The sequence below is a fragment of the Musca autumnalis genome, unplaced genomic scaffold (genome assembly GCF_047663935.1).
Source record: "Musca autumnalis isolate F117 unplaced genomic scaffold, ASM4766393v1 scaffold_1, whole genome shotgun sequence".
Lineage (NCBI taxonomy): Eukaryota > Metazoa > Arthropoda > Insecta > Diptera > Muscidae > Musca > Musca autumnalis.
This window is the reverse complement of record NW_027411644.1, coordinates 167,919,800-167,941,837: the sequence shown is the minus strand read 5'-3', so window position 1 is coordinate 167,941,837 and position 22,038 is coordinate 167,919,800. Positions and strand designations below refer to the sequence as shown.

Sequence of the window (22,038 nt, the reverse complement as noted above, 5' to 3'; positions counted from 1 at the left end):
GACTAAGAAGCCGTCTTTGTAAGAAAAGGTTTATTTATTGGCGCCCAAAATGTCGACTTTATAGACGAACAATGGCTATCTTTATATACGACCAAAATTTCGACTTTATAGACGAACAATGGTTGTCTTTATATACGACCTGAGGGTAATTTTTACAGACGAAAAAAGTTCCACTTAAAGATCGTCTCTATATGCCCCCTTAGAACCAACAAGAAATCGATTTTCCTGGCCAAAACCTTCATTTTTTGTTGTCACCGATTGTTATTTTCTATATGGAATTCGATAGTGAACATATTGAAATTAAGGAAACCAAAAAATTAGGTCAAAATATTGGAAGGTGTGGGCGTGGCAAATCGACACATATCACCTTTTTGTCGATTATAAAGCAGCATTCGACAGTCCCCTCCGATCAATGGTATTCCATGCAATGTCTGAATTTGGTATCCCCGCAAAGCTCATCCGGCTTTGTAAGATGACTTTAACTGATACTAAGTCCACAGTTAAAATTGGAAAGAACCTCTCCGAAGAATTTTGTACCAAAAGAGGTTTCAGACAAGGAGACAACCTTTCGTGTGACCTATTCAACATTTTGCTGGAAAAGGTAATACGAGATGCAAATGTCAAAAGAAATGGCACAATTTACACCAATAGCCACATGTTACTTGCTTATGCTGGTGACATAGACATCATGGGACGATCAGTAAAGGAAGTAACTGATACCTTTAGGAAGGTTGAAGCAGAGTCTGCGAAAGTGGGTCTGGCGGTAAGCGGCGAAAAGACCAAATTGATGGTGTCGACGCGCAAAGCGTCCATAGAGCTCGGACCAACTGTGGAAGTTGGTACCTATAATTTTGAGGTAGTTAAAGACTTCGTCTACCTCGGCACTGCCATAAACACAACAAACAACATCAGTTGTGAAATAAGAAGAAGAATAGTATTGGCCAACAGATGCTACTATGGTTTAAGTAAGCAATTTAAAAACAAAGCCACATCTCGTCAAACAAAAATAACACTATACAAAACGCTCGTGCTAATGTATGGCTCAGAAGCAGGGGTACTTGCTTAAGCAGATAAGGCAGTGCTTGGTGTGTTTGAGAGAAAACATCTTCGAAAGATCTACGGGCCGATTTGCGTTGACGGTGAATATCGACGTCGTATGAACCACGAGCTATATCAGCTGTACAAAGGCATGAATATAGTTAAACGTATCGATATGCAACGATTGCGTTGGCTAGGCTATATCATAAGAATGAGCGATGATGAACCCGCTAAAAAGGCGTATGAATACATGCCACATGGCGGTGCACGCAGAATCGGCAGGCCTAAGCTTCGATGGAGCATACAAGTGGATGAAGAAATGAAAAGGCGCGGTATTCCAAAAAGTCAAGCGAAAAACAGAGAGGAATGGAGATCTTTTCTTAGTTCGGTCTATGGAACAAATGTTCTGCAATGGGCCAACTAAGTAAGTAAGTGGGCGTGGCGTGCTCCTAAAGGCGACATTATATTCCCAATTTTGGAAAATATGTAATTTTTGCAAATTTCTGGAGAATGAAATATATATTTCTCGGAAACAATACAAGATATAGTGTTCATTGTTTCTTTATTAGGTAGTGTAGTATAAATGCCTTTTAGAATCGTTTTAATAAATTAACGTAGCGTTTACATGAAGTGAGCTATTTCATTTTTCAGCAGTTACTAAAATTTAAATTTTAGTGAAGTAGAACTTTTAGGGTGTAGCATGGAACAAACTTTCGTTTTCGTTTTTTCAGCGCACATACCGGTACAGTTCCTACCGTTTAACACTTTTTTAAATTTATGGAAATTACATGGGAAAATGTGTGTGTTTTTCCATACAGTTTCCTATATTAATTACAGATTTTTTAAACAAATGGACATTTTTTTAATTATATGAGGTTTTATATGAGTATTTGTTGTAATTTTGGAAAAAATTTAAAATTTTTTATTTTTTTTTTAAATTTGTTGGCAATTTTTTCGATTTTTTTTTTTTGTATTTTTATAGTTTATTTATTTATGTTTGACCATTTTTAATATATAGGAAGATATAAAAAAACACAAAAAACAATCATATTATGATGAAAAATTGTAAAAAAATCAAAAGTTTAATTTTGACCTTGATTTCCTCTGCAACAACCAGACCGAATTTGTCCCCTTATAAATCATCGGATAGCTGATTGTGTTATCTGTCTAACGAAAACAGAATTGTTAAAATGTCTCAATCCGTTCAAAAGTTACAGGATTTTGACCAGGAAAAAATGATTCTGCACCACTGTGCGCCCAGAAAGTTGTATTTAAAGAGAAATTTTCGAAATATTGTATTTAACAGTTAATTAAATAAAAATCATATTAGAAATTGCAAGAGGGTATTGCGGTCATCAAAATTTATTAATGAATTACATAATTTATGCAAAACCAATATATTCTCCAACATAACTAATATTTATTAAAATCCAATAAATTAGATTAGATTTTTATTATCTCTTAATAATACAAAATCATTTGGAAGCCATGTAATTTATTTGTAAAATAATTATGATGCAATATTTGATAATGATGCCACACGCCACCACACATAAAGACTTATTATAAGCTGGCATGATTTATTTGTCTACCAATTAATGTCGTTTTATGGTTTCAAACTAAGTGGGTTCCTACACAACGGATGACGACGACGATGTTCATAATTCATAAAAATGACGACATATGTTAATGAATCCCACAACTTCAAACATATTTTCTATACAGCAACAAAACTCTAACAGTTGTATACATATATACATACGACTACATGTAAATATGGATTTGTAAAAATTATGACCAAATATGACTTTCAAAATTCTATTGTCCTCTGTGGTAATATAATAGTCGCATATAACGACAAGTTGTTTACTTTTAAACCCATGGGGGAAGTGTAAATTGCTAGTTGGTAACGAGCAAACACATACAAACACTCACAGACATGCGTGTAATTATATAAAAACCACTAATTAAAATTAATATTTGTTCAAATTACAACATAATCAGAATGTGAATATGCCAAACCAATAACTACATCTGTTGGTATGTGTAAACATGATTTTATGGCATATAAATAATACTAAAATTACACACATACATATGAATATGAATGTACATGTATGTACGTATTAAAGGCAAATAAACAGTGAATAGTTATTATATAATACAGGCATGTAGATTAAAGCAAATCCTGAATATGACGAATGGTTAAAGTACATAGTTTTGTTTTGTAAATATATGGAAATGAAATGTGGAATCGAGATAATTTTGCTTGTTTTATAAAAATAACAAAAGCAAAACATTAAATAAGAATTGTAAATATTATAACAAGGAAATTAATAATTAATACTTAATTCATAAAGGTCTGATTTTATTACCACATTTACACTGTATCAATTCTATGTTCTGCTGTATGGAAAACCTTTTAATTCTTATAGGTACACCATATGTTGCAATTGTTTAGAAACTGCAATTGTATTTAAATATTTATACATTCTTATATGCGTACATACATATGTGCATACAAATTTCCCACAAAATTTATTACATTTATAGATACAGTTAGAGTTTTATTCGAAATTATGTAACAAAATCTAAAATTGACTTTTCATTTTAATTCAAAAAGCCACAACAAAAATAAAAAACTCAATATGTATAACCAATTGTGGTTATCCACAATGTATACACACAGAACATTCACAGGTTATTAGTTCATTATGGAGAAAAAAAAAACAAAACAAAAATAATAATGTTCAAAACAATAAACTTGCAAAAGTTTAGATTTTAATGGAAACATAAAATAAATTTAAAAATTTAGTGCTTTTAGATTTGGATTGTGAAAAATTGAAACTAAAAGTTTTAAACATAATCTTTCTTGGATATAAAATTAAAAGAAATGTATTCACAATATTACGAAAGCATACATAGTCCGGTCAAAATAGGCATTGAAATAGCAAAAATTCCCACAAAGCTGAATTTTGGTGGAGAGCAAGGGTTTGCCATTAGAAGCAACGTCCTAAAAGTCCCCATCGATCCCATGTGTGCAAAAAAATTATTCGGGGTCAACGGTCAAATTTTAACAGTTTTTAGGTTTTCGGATTTATTTTTTGAAAACGGTTGATCTAATCAAAAAGTGACTAAAGTAAATATTGTAGACAGAAAAATTATCTACAAGTTTGATCCTTACAATTTTTTTTCTTAGAAGGAACCATTTTTGAGATATAGCTGTTCTAAAAAACACATGATTTTTATGCACTTATAAGGGAAATATGCACATATTCAGACGAACCGGCTAAAATAAGCGAATTAATCGGGTCTGTCCCCCAAAAATATATATATTTTCTTGAAGAGCGAAATTATAGCTATCTTCTAAAAAAATTCCAACAAAATCGTAGTGTGTTTATTGGAGTTATTCAATGCTAGAGTCATTTTATACAAAAATAGCCCATTTAACCCACATGTATAATCGAAAGCCTAACGGGAACGACCCCAACGAAAACTCTCCGATTTTTTTCAATTTTTGTCCGAAGGTAGGGTTTGTTGCGCTGATTACGGAAATGTATAATTTTCAACGGTTGCGGACCCGGTTCGCTGGTTATTAGACCCGAAAACCCAAATTTAAAAACCGGGTTAGACCCGGTTCTACTGAACCGATTACTGCAAAGTGGATATCGTTTGAAAGCTTACGGAAGTATGTAACACATAGTGTCGTTACTTTAACAGGTTCGCCTCATAATGTATTTACGCGGCTAATTTTTTATTTGACCTTTAGATCGCGATATCTCGAAAATGGAATCATAAAGACCACTCTTGTAGACAATTATTGAATCTACAACTTTTACTTTAGCGGGCTTTTGCTAAGTATTACCGTTTTGGAGAAAAATTAAAAAAAAAACTGAATAATGCCTCCAAAAATGACCTTTGACCCCGAATAACTTGTTTTGCACACATGGGATCGATGGGGACTTTTAGGACGTTGCTTCTAATGGCCAACCCTAGCTCTCCACCAAAATTCAGCTTTGTGGGAATTTTTGCTATTTTCCCCTTATACGCATGTCTATTTTGACCGGACTAACATGAGTATTATTAGTGTACAATCGACATGTAAGGAGAAGTGTGCAAAAAAAAAATAAGAACGGCATTAACTTAATGCGTCCCGGTCGGTTTTCTATACCCTCCACCACGAGTTGTATTGAAGTAAAGTGGAGGGTATTAAGCTCTTCCGTCACGAAAAGGCTTATTTCTAGGGGAAATGAAATATGCTAACTGAAAAATGTCACTTACTTTTAAACAAGTTTTTTATTCGAACGAGACAACGATGTTTACCACACATTCAAAATCCCAAATTTCACGTTATAGTCTTTCCATTTGGTCGACGTGTGTACAACCTTTTAAATACGTAACATCAGGAAGTACCTTAACATGGAGTATTTTTTTAAATTATGAAGGCATAACAATCCTTTAAAAGACTTCACAACGGGCGACGCCGTTTACCTTCCCATCTGAAACCCAGCTTTACGAAATTACAGCAACAATGGTCGGGAGCAGGGTTTCGGGAGCAGGGTTTCGGGAGCAGGGTTTAGTTTAGTTCATTATTGAGAAAAACAAACAAAACAATAAACTTTCAAAAGTTTAGATTTTAATAGAAACATAAAATAAATTTAAAAATGTTGTGCTTGTGCTCGGGTTGTGAAAAATTGAAACTAAAAGTTTAAACATAATCTTTCTTGGATATAAAATTAAAAGAAATTGTAATCACAATATTATGAAAGGATACATAAGTATTATTAGTGTACAATTGACATGTAAGAACGGCAAAAATAAGAACGGCATTAACTTAATGCGTCCCGGTCGGTTTTCTATCCACCTACCACCACGAGTTGTATTGAAGTAAAGTGGAGGGTATTAAGCCCTTCTGTCACGAAAAGGCTTATTTCTAGGAGAAATGAAATATGCTAACTGAAAAATTTAACTTACTTTTAAACAAGTTTTTTATTCGAACGAGACATCGATGTTTACCACCCATTCAAAATCCCAAATTCCACGTTATAGTCATTGCATTTGGTCGATGTGCGTATAACCTTTTAAATGCGTAACATCGGAAAGTACCTTAACATGGGGTATTTTTTTAAATATGAAGGCATGAAAATCCTTTAAAAGACTTCACATCGGACGTTGTCATTTACCTTCCCATCTGAAAACCAGCTCTACGAAATTACAGCAACATTGGTCGGGAGCACGGTTTCGAGAGCAGCGATTCGAGGTATTTTTGGATCGACTCCTACTCCAGACTAATTTTTTCACCACTCCGGCTACGACTCCGAGGGTAAATTCCTATACCGCTAAAAATGAATAAAATGTGCACACATTTTTGATTTTTTCGTATATTTGGGCCCATATCGGTTAATTTGTTGGTTTTTCCTAATATATTCTTTAGAAAGGACGTTCGTTCGAATAGTTGAGTACAGAACATAAATATGAAGTAAAATTCATATCTATAATGTTTTTGCTAAATCTCACATTGGAAAATAGCAACAAAATACAAGTTAGAAAGTATTTGTTGGTTTTTTTGCACGTGTATATTCTGGAAGGAACTTTTCCCTCGTAAGAAAATCATTAAGCTTTCAAAATATGAGAAAATTAAGGGACAATACAAATCATAAGAACTGCACGCGGTAAAAATTATAAGCAGATAAGGGTGTAAAGGGTGACCCCCAGTTAAAAAAACCCAATAAAACCCCTTTACATGCTTTTTTCAAAGAAAACTACGAAACTTTTGTGATCGATTTTTTCATCATCTGAAAGAGCATAACTTAATATGCATTCCGAATGTTTTGTTGAAAAATATTAAGAATTTTTATGCAAATGGCCATCTACGAAAAGTTGTTTTTATTAAAGCATTTTGCGGAGCTCCAAAACTATTAACCAAAGTGTCATATTTTTTGTGGGCTTATCAAAGACATCAAAATCTAAGCCTTCATCGATCGATATTGCAAAAGATACATATTCAATTTTACTGAAATTATGGACAGAAAAAGTAAACATTAAAATTTTTTAAATTTAAAAATAAAACCTTCAAAATACCGAAAATCAAGAGGTACGCTTCTATGGAGGATATAGGAACCCGCGGACGTATACTAATAATTCTCTTCTGGAATATTTTATAACAACATAGAAGACTAAATAACAAATTTCAGTCTTTCGGGGGGATATTGACGTCAGAATCTTCGGAATTACGAAAAGAAGAACGTACCGTTCTAGGGACCTGTACCGACGAATGTCAGCCAAAGAGATTTGCGCCTCCAACAAAGAATAAATACAAAATTTCAGCCATTTCGGTGGTTTGCTGTGGCCACAACCTTCAAAATACCGAAAATCCGGAGGTACCGTTCTATGGGGGATATATGAAGGCGTGGACCTATACCGACAAATGTCTGGAAAAAAGTTTTACACCCCCAACGAAGACTAAGTACCAAATTTCAGCCATTTCGGCATGATAATGCGGCTAAAACCTTCAAAATACCGAAAATCGGATGGTAGCGTTCAAATTTCAATGCGGAACGTTTAATACCACAAATGAAGACCAAATACCATATTTCAGCCATTTCGGTGGAATATTGAGGCCACCACCTTCAAAATACCGAAAATCGGGAGGTACCGTTCTATGGGGGCTATATGAAGGCGTGGACCTATACCGAAAAATTTCTAGGAGAAAGTTGTATATCCCCAACGAAGGATAGGTACCAAATTTCAGCCATTTCGGTGTATTATAGTGGCCACAACCTTCAAAATACCGAAAATCGTGTGGTACCGTTCTATGGGGGCTATATGAAGGCGTGGACCTATACCGACAAATTTCATGCGGAACGTTTAATACCCCAAATGAAGACCAAATACCGTATTTCAGCCATTTCGGTGGAATATTGAGGCCACAACCTTCAAAATACCGAAAATCGGAGGTACCGTTTTATGGGGGCTATATGAAGGCGTTGACCTACACCGACAAATTTCTGGGAGAAAGTTGTATATCCCCAACGAAGGCTAGGTACCAAATTTCAGCCATTTCGGTGTATTATTGTGGCTACAACCTTCAAAATACCGAAAATCGTGTGGTACCGTTCTATGGGGGCTATATGAAGGCGTGGACCTATACCGACAAATTTCATGCGGAACGTTTAATACCCCAAATGAAGACCAAATACCGCATTTCAGCCATTTCGGTGGAATATTGAGGCCACAACCTTCAAAATACCGAAAATCGGGAGGTACCGTTCTATGGGGGCTATATGAAGGCGTGGACCTATACCGACAAATTTGTGGGGGAAAGTTTTGTACTCCCAGCAAAGACTAAATACCAAATTTCAGCCATTTAAGTGGGTTACTGTGGCCACAACCTTCAAAATACCGAAAATCGGGTGGTACCGTTCTATTGGGGCTATATCAAAACGTGGGCCGATATAGCCCATTTGCAATACCAAACATCCTAGGAGTAATAGAAACTCCCATACCAAATAACAAAGCTCTATCTTAAAAATTGCGAGGTTTATATTGATATCAACAAACGGACGGACGGACGGATATTTAGAACAGACGGACATGGTTATATCGACTTAGAATTTTGCCCTGATCAAGAATATATATATTTTCTAGGGTCTCCGATGAATATTTCGATATGTTACAAACGGAATGACAAATTTAATTATACACTCCATAATATGGTGGAGGGTATAATAAAATCGATCGATGAATTATCAGATTTTGATGTACTTACTAAAATTTTCGGAGGAACATTTTTGTAGATATTTTTCTTGTAGAAAATTTGATCTTGTGTTACTTTTTCAGTTCAAGAACCAAAGGGAACGGAGCTAGAAAGACAAAATAATTTACAAAAAGATGCTTCATTTTATTTAACTGAAAACACACACGAACGCCGAATACTAACTAGTATTCTCTTCTAATTTCTTACGGTTTAGTGGGTCCTTATGGACGTGACTGAACTTACCCCAGCCGACGACAAAACCAAGTTACAGTTTCTAGGAATATATTTAGCTTCTTGCGGTAGTAGTTGTATAGGTCTTGCATAACTTTGACTGCATGCTCACAGCATTGGTTGCTTCGAACAAATCTGATTGGAGATTAGTCGTTTTTCCAGGGGTCCTTTAATCATTTGAGAGTTTTTGGGTAATCATTCAGAGCTACAGAAACATACATACAAATATTTCCACAACATCCCCGAAGGGGCAAGGAAGACTTCTATCATATCAATGAGTGCTCGCCGATTCATATTAGCTCAATGGTATGGGACCTACTTGTTATTGTCGAGTCCGAACGCCCCATCTTACGACACCACTTGTAGAGAAGTTTTCATGGCTGAACTTTAAATTTTAAATTCTAGATTTTACCATTGGTGAAGACTGCTTTAAATTGAGCACAATTAGTCTTCAAATCTTGCACAAGGAAGTTCCCGATGTTTCTGTAGTCATTCTACAATTGTTTGAGCTTTTCCATTCTTCACTTTGTGTGCAGTCAACTAAATTTCTATAAAATCATTACTGGCTGTCAAAGTGCATGCTCCACTTCGAGTAACTAACTGACTCGGGATTGGGATTTCAATGCCCTCATGGGAAAGCTAACTACACCCTGTTGCTGTATTTTAGAACGGCAGCTTTGAGCTTATAACAAAGTTTCTTGCAATGTATGTTGGGTTATGCTTCCATAAGATCGTTAATGTTGCATTGCCATTATTCCAAGGACTATCTGTACTGCTGTCGCATAACTCCCTGCTACTTTCGGAACAATCAGGTATTACAGAGCTAATAAGCGTGCACACAGTCGATTCCATTGTTCTCTTTCACTTGGATGGGTAGATGTTATTGGTTTGCCGATAGCGTTCCTTGATTGAATCAACATTTTGTTCTTTTCTGTTTCACTCGTACATGTCCAAAAGTTTCGTTAATTTTTCACAAATGGCTTGAGCAGTTATATGTCGTAAGTTCAATGTTTTGCTCCATAAGATTTTAAATGAACGCTCATAAATTTGGTAAAATCACCTAACAGGTGCCAATAAAAAAGCCCACATCAAAAAAATCACTTGTTTTAAGAACATTACTATTAAGATAATTTAAATTTATCATCTGGACTACGATTTACCCTTTGTGATTTAGGTCACTGGTGTTAAACTATTTGCATTTTTTTAGTTTACGCATTTGTTTTGTTTTTTAATTCATGTTTTTTTTTCGTTGTTTTTGTTTTTTTTTTTCAAATTTTTTATCTGGCATATTTTGCCAACACTATTTTGGTTTTCATTATTACCATACAATTCCTGCCATCTATCATCATTGATCAACCTGGATATCAACCGCAACACATCAAGCCTGGCAACCGTATGGCAAATTTGTGGTTAACGCTATTGTTGTTGTTGCTGTTTTTTCCATTCATTCGTTCATTAAATGAAATTGGTTATACTTGTTAATGTATTTAGTGGTTTTATTGGGATAAATGAGTGAGAAAAAAAATATATACACATCAGTTGTGTCATCACTGTGATGATAGTTCATCAAAAATGTTGGAAAATTATTTTAAACATTTATCCGTAAATAAGCTTAGGTGTGTAAGTGTGAAATTAAACTCATATTGTGGTTTTTTAAAAAATTGCTCTATATTTTTTTAATGGAATTGCAATTGTTTGGTTATGTACATATATTTATATTAAATGCTTATGCAACAGAAACACATAAATATTTCAAATAATTAGCATTCCTCTATGGGGTTTTCAACCAGTTTGGTTGCTTTTGTTTAATTTATGATTTGTGAGTTTCGTGGAATCAATTTATTATGAGAAGTATTAAATTCCTTGCCGAAGTACTATGTTAGAGATATTTTATCACACGCAGTTACACGCTATTCTCTTTTTCATACTTTTGCGAAGTATTATTGTGTTAGTGCATAGTTTTTTAATTAGTTTAATTGTGTAAGTGGAGTGATGACCATAACACAAATATTTTAAGATCAAAATATGTTATTGCACTTTTCAATATACGAGTATATGCGGATTTCTGAGTGAAATCGGGCAATTTTTCAATAAGCTGTTTTGGTTTTCTTTTATATTATGCTGTGCCCATAAGCAAAACGTCTTAGTATATTTTCTGTTTTTTTTTTTTGTTTTTGTTTTTTTTTCACAAAAGGTTTCTGGAACCTTTAGTCAAAAAAAAACAATGTGATCGTTCTGTAAGAACTATGTGCAAAGAAATACTCATAACTTCCAAATAAAAAATATCTTTTGAATTGTTTGTTGTTTTATCTACCTAATAAAAATATAAAAAATCTTTTCTTTGATTTTCATGAAGTTTTTATACCCTACACCACATTGTGTACTGAATTTGGTCTAAAGAAAATGTGCCAAATTATATCGAAATCGGTTCAAATTTTCGGCCGACTTCACGTATTTTGTGCACCAAACACGCTATATATGTCCGATTTCGATGAAATTTTGAATGTGCGAATTTTATTGAAATCGGTTTAGAGTTGGATATAGATCCCACATATATTTTCGGCCGGTTTCACGAATTTGCTGCACCAAAACGCTATATATGTATGTCCGATTTCTATGAAATTTGAAATGTGTGACTGAACTCGGTCTAGAAATAAATGTGCAACATTTTATCGGTGGCTTTTGATTTCCTTAATCTTTTGCTGTGTTCATAACCAAAAGATGTGAGTATATTTTCGGATTTTTTTTTGACTAAATGTTTCTGAGATATCGTTCTGTAAAAACTATGTGCAAAAAATTCTCATATCTTCTTTAATATTGGTCCAAATAGAACAAATATTTGTTGTATTTTTTACTTTTTTATCAGCTATCTAATAAAAATAGAACAAGTAAAAAGTCGTTAAGTTCGGCCGAGCCGAACTTTTTATACCCTCCACCATAAAATAGTCTTAATTAAAATGGAATAATTAGGGTCCTTTCACAATTTTAGGTGGAACAACCTTTCGACAATGGATAGAAGCCTACTGCCTCCCACTATTGCTTAAATTACACTGTGAACACAAATGTTGGGGCAGAGATAATTCCTTTTGGAGATGAAAGCCATTGGTGAGTGTATATTAAAAACCCCGAAGGACAGATGCGCCGTGAGTCGAAGACCCGGTAAGCCATCATGAATTAGCATTATATCTTCGTTTGTTGTTTATGTAGAGCACTTAAGCAACAGCGAACAAAGATATAACGATAATTCCTGATTGCCCACAGGGTCTCTAACAAAAATTTTATCACGCCATAACGCGGAAGTTCGACTCACGACGGATCAGTCCTTCGGGTTTCATAATATATTCACCAAGGCCTTTCTTCCCCAAGAGGAATTTTCCGTGCCCCAGATGTTCTCCTCCATTTTGTTGCACAGTGTTATCTAATCTATTTTATTTATTTTTTAATAGACAAAACTGTAGCTAAAATTCTCAAAATATCGAAAATCGGGAGGTACCGTTATATGGGGGCTATACCAAAACATGGACCTATGTTGACGATGTTTGGTGGAGATGTTTCATGACCACTGAGAACCTCAAATGTCGAATTACAGCTTGTTCGGTTAAAAATTGTAACTAAAATGCTCAAAACACCGAAAATCGGGAGGTACGCTTATAAGGGGGCCATACCAAAACATTGACCTATGTTGACGCTGTTTGGTGGAGATGTTTAATGACCGCTGAGAACTTCAAATATCAAATTGCAGATAGTTCGGTTACAAATTATGGCTAAAATTCTCAAAATACCGAAAATCGGGAGGTACCGTTATGTGGGGGCTATACCAAAACATGGACCTATGTCGACAATGTTTGGTGGAGATATTTCATGACCACTGAGAACCTCAAATGGCAAATTACAGGTAGTTCGGTTAAACATTTTAGCTAAAATTTTCAAAATACCGAAAATCGGGAGGTACCGATATATGGGGGCTATACCGAAACATGGACCTATGTTGACGATGTTTGGTGGAGATGTTTAATGACCACTGAGAACCTCAAATGTCAAATTGCAGATAGTTCGGTTACAAATTGTGGCTAAACTTCTCAAAATACCGAAAATCGGGAGGTACCGTTATATGGGGGCTATACCAAAACATGGACCTACGATGACGATGTTTGGTGGAGATATTTCATGACCGCTGAGAACCTCAAATGGCAAATTACACCTAGTTCGGTTAAAAATTGTCGCTAAAATTCTCAAAATACCGAAAATCGGAAGGTTCCGATATATGGGGGCTATACCAAAACATGGACCTATGCCCATATCCTTTGGGATATAAGTTTGTTGATCACTAGGAACCCTAAGTGCGAAATTATAGCTAATTCGGTCTGCAAATGTGGCGAAGAACGTCAAAATACCTCAAATCCGGAGGTACCGTTATATGGGGGCTGTACCAAAGAGTGGACCGATATAGCCCATCTTCGAACTTGACCTGCCTATGGAAAAAAGACCCTCGCGTGCAAAATTTTAGCACTCTATCTCAATTATTGCGGACGCCAGAGTGATTACAACAGACGGACAGACAGACGGACATGGCTAGATCGTCTTAGAATTTTATCCTGATCAAGAATATATATACTTTATAGGGTCGCAAATGATTAGTTCGATGTGTTACAAACGGAATGACAAACTTAATATACCCTCCATACTATGGTGGAGGGTATAAAAAAATGCACAATGGCTTGGATGCAATTTTCGCGATTTAATATTTAAATTCCATTTTATCAATGATCGTACTCTTCGATTTTCTTTAATTTAATTTATTTTGCCAAATAAAGTAACCCAGCCCATATAGCCATGACCTGTTCCAAAAACATCTATACATTTACAAATCATAAATTTTTTAATGATTTTTTTTGTATTAATCTACGGTTAATTAAAAAAAAAGTCCTATTTGGTAGTGGGATTCAAATATTTACTATATTGTATATATATATTGATATTGCAACCATATTGGTTAACGCCACAGCATGCATTTCTGGGCATTTGCAAAAAAATTGTGTCTAAAAATATGTTTGCCCTAACAATATTTCTTCTGTGCTTGTAGTGGATACACAAACTGCCAAGTTCGTAAATTTGTAAAATTACTTCTAAACTTATTTTCACCATATTTTCTATTACATATTACAAAAAAAATCATTTTGTTTACAACAAACTACCATTGTGTCGAGTAAGGTCATTTTACTAACTTCTCTTCTTTTTTTCTCTCCCCATGTTCTTATTTTCTATCAACCATTATATTTTTGTAGTACCACCAAGGATTCATCATATGAGCAGCAGCGGTCATTTGCAAGTTAAAAAAGGCTCCTCGGTTCGCATTGAATGTTCAGCCTCTGGTAATCCTACACCAAACGTTACATGGAGTCGTAAAAATAATATTTTGCCCAATGGTAAGATTTCCCTTCTGTTTTGTCTCCACTTTCTTCTGCTTCTTAACTGTGAATATGTTAATAAGCCAAGAACATGGACAAAATAGCCAACTAGAAAAAAGTACGAACTTAAATAAAATATAAAAGAACATTGTGAATAAAAAAATGAATCTTAAGGGTCATTTTATTTGAAAACTAAATATTTCCTTTATGGTAATTTTTGTAAGCTATTCATGATTTTCTTTATGACCATTTTCTCCCGTCTTTTTCACTCTCTTCCACTTTCCTATAAAATTATTTTTATGTCATTGTTTAACAATGCGGCGGCCCCCATAGGCGAGGAGAAACTTCATTCGCATATATTGTCAATTGAAAATGTGGATCGCCACAAGGGTGGAGTTTATATTTGTACGGCCAATAATGGTGTGGGTCAACCGGCCTCCAGTCAAGTGATTTTACATGTTTTGTGTAAGTATGCTAATGAAACGCCAGGGAAATAAATGGTAGTAAGGGTCATGGTAGTTGTGGTCATAACAATAACTTGCCAGCACATCCCCAGAAACCATTAGAATTTGTTTTTATTTTAATAACGGTTATGTTTTCCTTCTTTTTTTGGGGAACTTGGAATATATTGTATTTTCGTTTATTACAAATCAAATATTGGGAATTAATTTTTATTTCTTTACCTTTTTTTCAATTTTGTTATCTAGATCCTCCCGAAATCAATGTTGAACGCCCGGTGGTCTTCTCTGGAGAAGGTCATGAGGCAATGCTTGTGTGCATTGTCCATGGTGAAACACAACCTGAGGTATGAATTGTTGAAAAAAATTTGTTATTTTATATTTTGTTTTGCTTTTAACAAAGGATATATGTATGCCTAGTAGCAGGTGCTAATTGGTCCATATTGCGACCATTAAAAATATAAATTTAAAATTAGTGAACATAATTTATAAAAGAATTCAAAGAAAAATTACAAAGTTAACAGTACATGTCAAAACAAAATTCCTAATAAATACGAGTAAAAAATACATATCACGTACTTACATGTGTATATGAGAAATAAATATAAATACAACTCAATACTCTTCAATGCATCATGATATTCATAGAAAACTGTAGAATTAGAAGAGCTATTCCAGCAAAACCAAATAAAAGTTATTGATTTTAAAATCTGCTTCCGATCATTGGTTGAAATGTGTTGAAACGAACTAATGAAAATGCATTTCGTAAGAATTTGTTATTCCAAAAAATATTGAAAAATGCTTAAAATCCAATTATAAAATTTTGGTAAAATGCCATTTCCATTCCTAGTGAAAGTGTGTACAATAGAGTGGTGTGGTTTTTACACCTTATTGGGCCCTTCGCATTTCTAAATCCTGGGATTCTACTGAGCAAAAAAATCCACTATACCATATGTCTACGGTGAAAATCGAGCCTCCCAATTTTGAAGTTTTTTATCCAGGTTTTTGGGTATGTTGGCATATAACATCAAACCATTGGGATTTTCTATCCAACACTAAGGAAGAAATTGTAGCCAAACTAATAAAGAAGAATTCTCTAGTATATGGCAAAAGCGTTGGAACGCTCCTTCTGGCGGTTTTTGCTTTGTGGATAAAAAAAAACTACAAGTCAAAATCGATTTTCACCGTAGTCATATGTATGGTCTAGTGGGCTGTTCTGCTCAGTAGAATCTCAGGAATCAGAAACGCATTTTCCTTACATACAAATCGCCCCGGCCTAGTGTACAATGCACAAAGTGTACGAGTTGTAATTTAAACTTTTGGGTTTTAGTAGTCAAAGTGTTGTGGACATAGATCCACGTCCATTAAACCTTGTGGGTCAAGGCCACAATGGCGCTTGCCCATATAGGCTATCATTGATGCACACGTAGTTGTAGTTGTACGCTTTTGATACATTGCCCGAACTAATCTGTACATATCGACACCTCCAAATAATAGTATGCTAAGTCTAAAAAGTGAGTTTTGCATTAGAAGCTCTCAAAGTTTGGACATTTTTTTGAACTTCAGTACTATGCTAAGTCAATATTTGTTTATAACTTCTGTCCGGATTGACCGATCATTACCAACATTAGACAGAATTTAAGTTAAAGGACGTTCGACACCTCCAAATAAAAGTTTGCTATTTCTGAAAAGCCAGTTTTGCAGGACAAGCTTTAAAAGTTTGGAAATTTCTTCGACCTTCAGTACTATGCTAAGTCAATATTTGTTTATAACTTCTGTTCGGATTGACCGATCATTACCAACATTAGACAGAATTTAAGTTAAAGGACGTTCGACACCTCCAAATAATAGTTTGCTAATTCTGAAAAGCCAGTTTTGCAGGACAAGCTTTAAAAGTTTGGAAATTTCTTCGACCTTCAGTACTATGCTAAGTAAATATTTGTTTATAACTTCTGTTCGGATTGTCCGATCATTACCAAAATTTGACAGAATTTAAGTTAAAGGATGTTAAATATAAAAATGTAAAGAACTTGAAAACATGCTAAGTCGACTTAGCATACTATTGTTTAGAGACGTCGATATAATAGAGATGCGTAGACAGTAGATAGCAGAATTTTATGCACACTGTATTTCCTGTCTAATATAAGTGAAATTTTGGATTGGCCAACAATACCAAATTTTCTCCACTAATTAATTCTTTGTTTTTAAATATTAAAATAACAACAATGGGATTAAGCCAGACTATTTTGAAAATAATCTTAATACATATATACAAGAGTTGGGTGATAAGTGACTGACTTATTGACAGACTGAATGATTCATTATCGACGCCCAGGCAAAACGGTTGTAGTTACGAGCATGGTGCGTGATAAGGCTGGGTTTTGGGAAATTTTACTTGTTGCCGGCACGGTTTTTAGGGGGTGCTCCCCAGTTGTAAATTCCAATAAAAAGCATTTTTATACCCTCATTTTAAGCTAACTGGGGTATATACACTTTCGTACGGGCAAAATGTGCCTCATCGAAATAATGGTTTTAGACCCCAAGTATATTTGGGCGAAATCTGTTTCAAACAATTTGAAGTCGATTTAGCAATGTCCGTCCGTATGGATGGCTGGCTGAGCGCACGATAACTCTTGAACGGATTAAACCATTTTGTCCAAAATTTGGCTTTCGCAATATTTTGTCCAAACAAAGTTCGAAGATGGGCCATAACGGCCCACACCCTCGGGTACCTCCCCAACAAAAGTTAATTTTTTTTCGGAAAAATTATGAGCACGATAACCCTTGAAGGCAGTAACCGACTTGGTACATACTTTGGACGTCGTAGTTTTCCCACGAGACATAGATCAGGTTAGAATATGGACTCTATATCTCAACTCCTTTGGATACTTCCCACACCAAATTTCGGAAAAGTGCAGGTTAGGACCTCCCCTCGACACCTTTTGATTTTTCTTGCAACAGGTGGCACTCAAGGCCCCTATTACGATGGTACACGTTTTTTTCAGTGGCAAGTCCATACTTCTTCGGAAAACTACCCGAAAACTGTAAAAAAACACCTCCGCACCACAATTCCCGAGTCGAATACCGCGTTAGTCCACACTTTGCATATAGTAATATTTCTTCGAATATTTGATGAAATTCGAAGATGGTTCTTTCAGGTCCACTCCTTCCGGTACCTTGCCACAAAAGTTTGAACATATTAACTAAAATGATAAGCGCAATATCCCAAAATCGAAGCTGTCGCTTTGGTCCAAACATTGGTTCCTGAAATATTTTGTACAAAATTAGTTTATGTTCCATAGTGGACCCTATCGGTCCATTCCTTAGGGTACACCCACACAAATTATCAACATTTTTTTAATTATTAATCTACCAAAGTCCAACACATCATCCAACAATTATGCTACGTTACGATGTTAAGTCCGATCATCAGACATATTAGGCATATTGTTTAAGTGCGGTTAACGGTCTGTGCGAGGATCCTTTGGAAATTTTTACCGAAGGTACTCCTAGTAGCCCTGTTTACAGCTAGCAAGTCCATGTTTCCTGATATAGTGAATCCATTGAGAGGAATGACACCCAAAATAAGACACACAAATGGACTACGTCGGTCTCTCCCCCGCAATACTTTTGAGATTTTATCCTAATCCATATCTTTGTCGGAAAGTTCTTACGCCCATAATACTGAAGACACTCTAAATAGATACGATTTTCTGGGAAAAAGGTGTTTCAATTCACCCAGGCTGAGCGTATACCTTGTTTAATCCAGCCTGAAGAGACCAGATGTTTAGCTGCGAAAGCAGAAAGTTTAGGTGGGACACCAAATTATGAGTGGACTGTATATTTTAAAGCGTAGCTTTTGTTGGTGTTTGCCTCGTAGAGGTTGTGCGGTGTAAATAAACGAAAAAGAAGAGAAATAAAAACACAAGGGTTTTTAGTATTGATGTTTGGTATGTTTATTGAATGTTTGCTCGTAAAGCTTTTACCTTTTTTCGTAAACAATAATTTTTGTTAGTATTGTTAAGTGGACGGAGTCCGTGAACGAAGTTCGTCTATTCTGCCTTGTGTCGAATAACACCCTCTCAAACGCAGCTTTAACTAGACTTTGGCGGGCAAACTGTCAACCTCTCTTGTCAGAATATGTCAATATTACTTTGCGCCGAAAGCGCAAAGTTGGATGATTTACGTAGTAGACTATTTCTGACAAGGGGGGTTGACACATGACTGAAAGTCAGTCGAATTAGAATAAAAATCACATTTGAACTTAAACATACCTCCTACGGCAAAGCCGAGTGATACTTTTTTACTTGTTCATGACTTTTTTCTAAGAAAGCTACGCAACTTTTTAATATATATATATATATATATATATATATATATATATATATATATATATATATATATATATATATATATATATATATATATGGCGAATAACAAAATTCCTTTACAATTCCATTTGAAAAAAATTAAAAAATTTTTTTACAAGCACATCTACGATTTTTGGTACAGAGGTAAAGGAAAAAAATCCGGTTTCAAATCTGCTCGCGTTCACGAAATTGGCCAATGCGCGCAAAAGTTATAGCGGTTTTTATTCTCATGTAAAGAAAAAAATATTTAAAAATATCTTTTTTGTTGTTATGATAAAATGTATGCATAAATCGTTAACAGCAGTCCATATCTATTCGTAGATGTTTAAATAGTTATTAAATTTATTATTATTTTCGCGGAAAGTCAACAAATAATAAAAAAAATGTTGAAGTAAATCCAAATTATCCTGTCCCAGAATCCGTACAAACCTTCAAAAAATAAATTAAAGAATATATGCGGAATCTAGACAATGCGTAGAAAAATATGATATCAAATTTATAGAGATTGGGTACATAAATTGCATATTATAGCAACAACAAAAGAGAAAAACTTATTGTTGGAAAATATTGTTGCAAATATTTTTTTGGTTTGATTCTAAAAATTAGAAAAAAATATTTGGGAGTTCTCCAACTATTTTGCTAAAATCCCATAGAATAATGAATGTATACAGTTAAAACTTCATCAAAACATATGGTTTACCATCGCGAGAGTTTAACTGATTACTGTGATAACTTATAAAGGTAGGAAATTAAGAGTAATATTGAAATTACAATCATTCAATTAATATTATAATTAAAAAGCCTGTTATTCGCGAATTAGTTAAAGTCGGTTGATGCGCATCCGTTTTTGGATACAGCGAATCAATCTCTGTCAAAATTTATGCAATTTTCGATGTTTCACTCAGGGGCCATTGTGTGCCACCAGTTGCATCATACACTGCAAAAAACCTTAAAGTTGGTAAAAGTCGCGCAATGTGCATACGATTTTGATGCGCATCCGGTTTCGTCAGCGCCTATCAAAAATACGTCCAAATATACCAATTTTAATTAGATTCTTCAAGAACCGCGGATGTGCCTCCACATTCTATTTTTGGTGAAAAACCCATATTACACGCGAATCTCTGTAATTTATGACACGTGTTTTCGCAAATATTATAACCGCGTATAAAGGATTCCATTTACGTAAAAAAATTTCAAGAAAATCGCGGTTTAGTACGCGGATTTGTCGAAATAATTTTTTGCTGCTTTTCCTATTTTCAGGGTATCTATATCCGCGGTTTTAGTGGATGGATTCGATCGCGGAAGGTCTCATTAGATCCGTCGCGTAAAAAAACTAAATTCACGCGGGGTACAAAGGAAATTGAATGGCACTTGTAAATTTTAAACGCAAAAAATAGTTTTTTTTTAAAAAAATCACGCATCAAATATTGGCCTTTAGACTCCAATTACTAGGATGCTGTAAGGAGCACACTCATGAGATATGCATTAAACGACGTAGAATCACGAGTTTTATAATCCTAATGTGAGTTTTGAATATTATCTTGTTGCGCGTCCGAATTATTAAAACAATTCAAAAAACCCCGAAATTCCGGCTTCAAAATGGCAGCATCAATTTTAGGTGGATGCAGTGGATATATCGAAAAATGATACACTAGTATCATATTGCCCATGAAGTATTCTTTGAGTCTTTCTTTGGGCATATGTCTATAAAATGTAAGGTTAAGCCTAAAATCGGAAGGGAGCATAAAAAAACTTGTTGGCTTCAACCCATTTTTACCTATTTTTCTACATTGATGCCAACACAGCTTCCACGTTAATTAATTTTAATGGTCGACCTTATGGGATTCCTCCTAAAACACTTCAGTTAAAAGAATGTATATCATACTATATAGAATATGTTAACAGTTCGCGAAATCTGAAAGGGTGAAACTCGGATTCATCGATTGTAAAAAATTTTTGTTTTTCGCCATATATATATATTTTTTTTTTTCATTTGAAAGAGCACATCTTAATGTGAGTTTTGAATTTTTTTATTGAAAAATATTTTGCAGTTTTGTGGAAAATTACCGTCTACGAAACATTGTTTTTATCAAAGCGTCTTCCGGTGCCAACTGTAGCTCGAAAACTATAATTCTGAATTTCAATTGAAATTTTCTGAATTTCATTTTAAATATTCTAAATTTCAAATGAAATATCTGAATTTCAAATGGAATATCTGAATTTCAAATGGAATTTCTGAATTTCAAATGGAATGTCTGAATTACAAATAAAATATCTGAATTTCAAATCGAATTTCTGAATTTCAAATCGAATTTCTGAATTAAAAATAAAATATCTGAATTTCAAATGGAATTTCTGAATTGCAACTGCTATTTTCTGAATTACAGTTGAAAATGGTATAGTATTTATTTATAATTTGTATATATTTTGCCAATGCAATGCAGCATCATTCAAGTAGCCTTGCTTAGCCACTAAGCGCAATGACATGGGTATAGATGTAGAAGATATTTTTTATGACTTTTGATAATGACAAAATAAGCTAATGGACACGTCATCTAATAGCAACCTCTCACTTTTCATATCCATTTAAAATTCAGTCTAAACAAATGGGAAGGAACATCACAAATATTAATTAAAGTGTCAACATTGACAGAAAAAGTTTTGATGTTTTTCATAACATTATGAATATGTTAAATGAAATATACATAAACATCTGTTATCAATTGATTGGCAAGCAAAATGTCACAAATACGTATTTTATGCAAACTATTAAAATC

General features: G+C 34.4%; 1 protein-coding gene across 1 annotated transcript in view; it reads left to right on the top strand.

Annotated features, from left to right (window-relative positions):
* LOC141388704 (uncharacterized) overlaps positions 1–22,038 on the top strand; it is a 534,459-nt gene that overhangs the window by 421,955 nt on the left and 90,466 nt on the right. The window contains exons 5-7 of the mRNA XM_073958881.1: positions 14,311–14,451; positions 14,767–14,898; positions 15,141–15,238. Of these exons, the coding sequence (XP_073814982.1) occupies positions 14,311–14,451; positions 14,767–14,898; positions 15,141–15,238 (371 nt within the window). The remainder of the gene's footprint in view (positions 1–14,310; positions 14,452–14,766; positions 14,899–15,140; positions 15,239–22,038) is intronic.